Consider the following 5,360-nt stretch of genomic DNA (forward strand, 5'->3'; position numbering starts at 1 on the left):
AAGAGGCGGGCAGCGGCAGCAGCTACAACAGTGAGTGGATTGCAAATCACCAGGGGCTTAGGTGGCACCCAGGGGCAGCTTTCCCCCCGCAGCCCCGTGCCCAGGTCACCGGTGACATGCCCAGGTGGTTTTTTGGCCTGGCTCCCAGCCGTGCAGCCCAGCAGGTGCTGCTGCAGCCTCGGCCGGGCCGGTGACCTGCGCTGGGGAGGATCTGGGGCTGGAGCAGGTCAGGGCTGAGGTGTGCGTGCCAGTCCTGCTGTGTGTGCTGGGGGTGTGTGTGAGCTGGGGAAGCCTGGCCGGCACCTGGGCACAGCCAGGCTTCACTGGAGTTTGTGTCTGAGGAGCGGTGTGAGAGGCTGAGTGCTGTGAGAAACTCGAGGTGGGTGCAAGGCACGGAGTAAAGACCCAGAGATACTCAGGTTCCTCTTATCCTAAAGTGAAAGGAGCCCGAGAATGTTCCCAGCCTTGGAGCAACTGGTGTGGAGTAGCCCACAGAATGTGGTGGTAAATTCCGAGTCCCCAAAACACCGGGACGTGCCTGGAGAGATGGCACAACCTCACTGCCAAACACACCGAGGAGTTTTCTGGGGCAGAAGATAAAAAGCTGCTCAGTTCATGCCAGGGAGTGTTGGAAATCTTTAATCCCAGTGCTGGTTGTGCTCCAGTGCTGAGGATGGCCCTGGACATGCTGGAATGAACTGGGACAGACCCAGCCTGAGGGACCCCCGAGCTGGCATTGCTGGGACTGAGGATTCAGGAGAGCTGGGTGGGACAGCAAGGAGCACAAACAATGGATCCAGGCCACAGGTTCAGAGCATCCTCCCCTCTGCTCTGGGTGTTCCCCTGAAGTGACTCAAGCACAGCCCTTAGGAGCAGGAAGCGCATCCACGTCTCTGTCAGGGCAGGGCAATCCGTGCAGTGTGGGAAAGGAATTTGTAGATAATTAGGGTGAGGGGATGTTGTGGAGGAGCCTCCCCGGGGCAGTCTCTGCAGCGTGAGTGGCTTTGCTGTGTGTGCCCACGGACCAGTCTGTATCACCACACCGTGGGGTGTCTTACTGCTGATAGAAAGTGCTGCTTTAGTTACTGTCTGTCTCGAAGCTGTCACCAAACTGTACCAACGTGATTTTTTTTTCTGCCACTTCTCAAGGTTCTGCAGGTAGGTGGTCCTGGGAGCAGCGTCCTCAGTGCTCCTGCCTCACCCCCCCGTGCTCTGGGTGGACAGTGCAGAGCTCTCATTCCCTGTTGGAGTAAATGTAGTGATGTTTGCCCTCCCCACTAAAAGCTGCTTTTGGAGGGGAAAAAAAAAGTGTTTTCAAAGAATTCTGACATCCCCAGAGGGCAGGGATTGCACACTGCGTGCTGCTGAGAGGCTGCTCACTGATGTGTGGCCGCTTTTTCCACGCAGCATTTCTGCTCCTTGAGGCATGGCTGGGTGGTAAACCGAGCTCTGTAAACTCTGACTCCCTCACAGTGCCTGCTGCAAACAGCACTGGTGGTTCCAGGGGTGGCAGCACTCATCTCCCAGCCCCGTGGGGCTCAGGAAGCTCCAGTGTCCCTGCCCAGCCTTTGTGCTGTGCTGAAAGTGCAGCTGCAGTGACCCCCCCACCCTCCTGCATCTGCTGCATGAAGTGGAACGTGCAGAGCTGTGCCTGGCAAACCTTCAAGAGCCGGAAGGGCAAAGGAGTGAAGCACCCTGGCACTGAGGCGTGCAGAGGCCCTGCAAGGTTGTGGGTTGTCCTGTTTGCTCCAGGGTACCCTGGTGGGAGAGCTTTGAGCCGGCATTGGGAAGGAAATGCTGGCCCTGGAGAGTGAAGGGAGGGGGAGAGAGAATCCACTCTGCATCCTCACGGGGCATTTTCTCTTTAATTTGCACGCAGTGTTGAAAAGAGCCGCAATAAAGAAGAGCAAAAATGACCTGATTCATGCAGAAGAAGGTGAGGACCATTTCACAGACATTTGCTCCGTTGGTGAGTACTGGCTTCGCATCCGCCGAGGTTTCGATCTCCACCTGAACCTGTCCATGCCATGTTTCCTCCTCTGGAGAGGCTCCTTTGCTCCAGAAGCTGCAGTTTCCTGAAGGAGAATGAATTTCCACTGCTGCAGCAGCAGCACTCGACTTCCCAAAGCAAAAAGCTCTGTGGCTTCACCCTCTCCCTGCGCTGCCTGCCTCAGCTCTTGCATGCTGCACCCTTGGGAGAGCCCTGCAAAGCCTTGGGACAGTCCCTGCTGGGCTGGCCATCCCGGGATTCTGCTTGGATCGTGCTCATCCATGCTAATGAACCCCAAATCTGCCAAACAACACTGCTGGAGGGAGAAGTGGCCACAGTCCTGTGGTCCACTAATGCCCAGCTGAGGTGTCACAGCCTTTGCTGTGGGAGTGGTCACTGGGAGGTGCTGGGCAGTGGCCTCAATTCTCTCATTCTTGTCTTAGAGGAAGTTCTTGAAGCGATTTTAAAGCCAGATCTGGAGATGCAGTGCAGAGCAGGGCATCCTGCACCATGGGGTGTTGCTGGGGTGAATCTGGCATCCTCAGGCTGAGGAAGTGCTGCCCGTTCTGCAGCTCCCAGAGCTGATTCCCTGCTGAGATCTGCCCAGGTGGGGAGGCAGAGGCAGCTCTGGGCTGCCAGGGGAGGCTCTGGGCGCCCAGCACCCACCTCAGGGAGCTGCTGGAGCCAAACCCCTCAGAGCTGTGGGAGAGCCTCTCCTGCTGCTCTGCAGTCGGGCGCTCTGCCTCATCCTGTGCCTGTTGTTGGAGGCTGTTTTGCTGCTGAAGCAGCAGATGTTCTCATTATCTTCCAAAGAAATGTCTTGGCAGCCCAGTCCCCACGAAGCAGCAAATCCTGGGTGCACAGGAGGAGCAGCACAAACAGCACATTTGAGAATCCGTGTCCGTGGCTGTTGCACAGCATGAGTGCCTCAATTTCCCTTTGGAAAGTTGGCGTTGATGTTTCCAGGGATCACAGCTGCTGCTGGAATTTATTTTTCCCCCCTTTTAAGGAAGAGTTGGTTGCAGAAAATGAGCGTGGCTTGGCATGTTCCTGACACCAGCACTGAGCTGCCACAGTCCCCTGGGCTGCAGGGTTTGTGGTGAAACTGCTGCCACTTCCAGGAGAGGTTTGGTGCTGAAAAAGGGCAAAAATGCAGCAGCCTGTGTGCATTTTTGGTTTGGTTTGTTGTTGTTTTTTCTCGGATCCCTGCATGGAAAACAAGGAATGGTCATTTTTGGAATATTTGCTCACAGTTGCAATAATTATGAGATCTTTGCCTCCAAATCCAAGTCCCTCCAGGCTCTGGGCAGCCAATGCCACACCAACAGATCTTGGAGTTCAGGATTTCAGGTGGCAATGGATGATGGAGCATCTGGGCTCGGGAATAATCCGAGGCAGAGCTGGGAACTGTCTCTGGAGCATATGGCAGGGAAAATAACAGCAGTGCTTTCCACCTTCTGTGAGAGCTTCACCCACTTGGGAAAAGTGGCTTTGATTTTGATTCATGGAACGAGGCAGAAAAGAAGGAATGGATTAAACAGCTACTTCTGCAGGCTTGTGAAGAGGCTGGAATGCAGAGCATAAACAATCAGATCACGTGGGCAATTATGCATAAAGGATCTGTTTTGGAGAAAAGGGGTTTTTGGATGGTTTTCTGTAATGTGTTCAGATGGGAGCAGAAGGAGTGTGGAAGAACTAACAAATAATCCCTGAGTGCCATGTGAAGATGCAGCTCAGGGAGGGGGAGACTTTGCCAGGTCTCTCTCTGGCCATTGGCTGAAAATGTTGCACTTTAATTCAAGCACAAGCCCCTTGATGAGCTTTATAATAGCTGCAGTATAAAGCTGTGTAGTGGTAAACACTTCCCAGGCTGTTCTCTGCAGTTGTTCTTAGCTTTTATTCTTTTCTTTCTACTCCCACTGGCTTCACACCCTCTGTGCTGTACCAGGCACGGGGCACTGCTTTGATTCCCAGACACCAAAGCCTGGAGATGGGATGTTTTCCATGTTGGAGCAGTTTAAATATCATTGCTTTGCATTTCTGGAAGATCAGCAGACAGGAATGAGAGGGCAGCACTGTTCCTTTGCCAGTCTGGCAGTACAGAGGGGCTTGGCTATCTGAGAGCTCTGTACCTGCTAAGGAGTGCTGTGATATGAAGCAGCCTAAATCCCAAACTTTGGCTCTTCTTGTTGTCTTAAAGCAGAGCAGAGGAGGAGCACTGTGATTTCTTCTCTTCCAAACTGCCAAAGGCAGGATTTCAAACCAACAGAAGAACACACTGATTTTTTTCAGCATGGAGTTTGTTCAAAGCCTGGCCAAGGCCAGCTCTGCTTTTGGAGTGCTGGTGGATGGCCAGAAATGTGAAATGGAGCAGAGAGCTCACTTTCCACGGGGGAACATCACACTTGTGTGGGGCTGTGAGGCTTGGAGGACCTGCTGCTGTCACATCTGGATGCCTCATCCTTTCTCTGGCTGCTGTGGTTGATGTGGCAGGATGGGGCTGGGTGAGATTCCCACCCATTCCAAGTGCTGACATGGAGGTGATCGCACTCCAAGATTTGGCTGCTGAAGCCAGAACTCTCTGTTCATGTCACTGAGCCCAGGAGGGCTCCAGGACAGGACGAGGACATGTCCTGCTCATCCTGCTGGGATCTCCATCCCAGGGTGGGGAAGGGCAGCAATGATATCTTGTCCCAAACCACTGGCACAGGCAGTGGCCAGCCTGGCACCATCACCATTTCCCCTGCTTGCAGCAGCTTCCCTGGCTGCTGCAGAGGAGCCCCAAGGGGTCCATGTGTTTCTTCCCTTATTCCTGATTTCTCCTGCCTCAGCATCAGCTGGAGATTGCCTTTTCATCTGAGCAGTGCCTCTACCCCAGGGGGAGAGCTGGCATCAGGAATCATTTCTTCCATCAGCTCCCTATTGTTGAAACCCTTGACTCTTTGCCAGGGTTTCAGGCCAGAGTGGAAATGGAGCTGATAGAGGCAGAATTGAGACAAATGAATGGCTGAGCCCAAAATCTGATACACAGAAGCAGGTTAAGCCTTCTGCTAAAGAAATAGCTGAGGCTGGAGAGTAAATTAAGGAGAATTCACTCAATTCCCTGGTAACTGGTCCTTGGAGCAGGAAAAACAGGGACCAGCTTTCCTATTGCACCTACCCAGCTCCACGAGGATGTGCTCCACACCGTGGGCAGAAATACACTGTGCCTGCTGCTCTGTCCTGTCAACCAGGAAAAAGTGATGATTAACTGGGACAATCAGGATTGCTGGAAAGGTTTGGAAGCCCAGTTTAGATGGCGGAGCCAGGCATTGAGCCATGAAGTTTTAAAAGCCCAGCCTTCATCCCCCATTACAAGCGAGATGCCCTT

General features: G+C 53.5%; 1 protein-coding gene across 5 annotated transcripts in view; it reads left to right on the forward strand.

Moving 5' to 3' along the window:
* CACNA1B (calcium voltage-gated channel subunit alpha1 B) overlaps positions 1-5,360 on the forward strand; it is a 330,258-nt gene that overhangs the window by 180,156 nt on the left and 144,742 nt on the right. For 4 of the 5 annotated variants that reach the window (XM_031059209.1, XM_031059210.1, XM_031059211.1 and 1 more), the window contains exon 10: positions 1,880-1,969. In XM_031059209.1, the coding sequence (XP_030915069.1) occupies positions 1,880-1,969 (90 nt within the window). The remainder of the gene's footprint in view (positions 1-1,879; positions 1,970-5,360) is intronic. The other variant, XM_031059213.1, reaches the window with a different exon arrangement.

The sequence above is a fragment of the Geospiza fortis genome, unplaced genomic scaffold (genome assembly GCF_000277835.1).
Source record: "Geospiza fortis unplaced genomic scaffold, GeoFor_1.0 scaffold85, whole genome shotgun sequence".
NCBI classification, from domain to species: Eukaryota; Metazoa; Chordata; class Aves; order Passeriformes; family Thraupidae; genus Geospiza; species Geospiza fortis.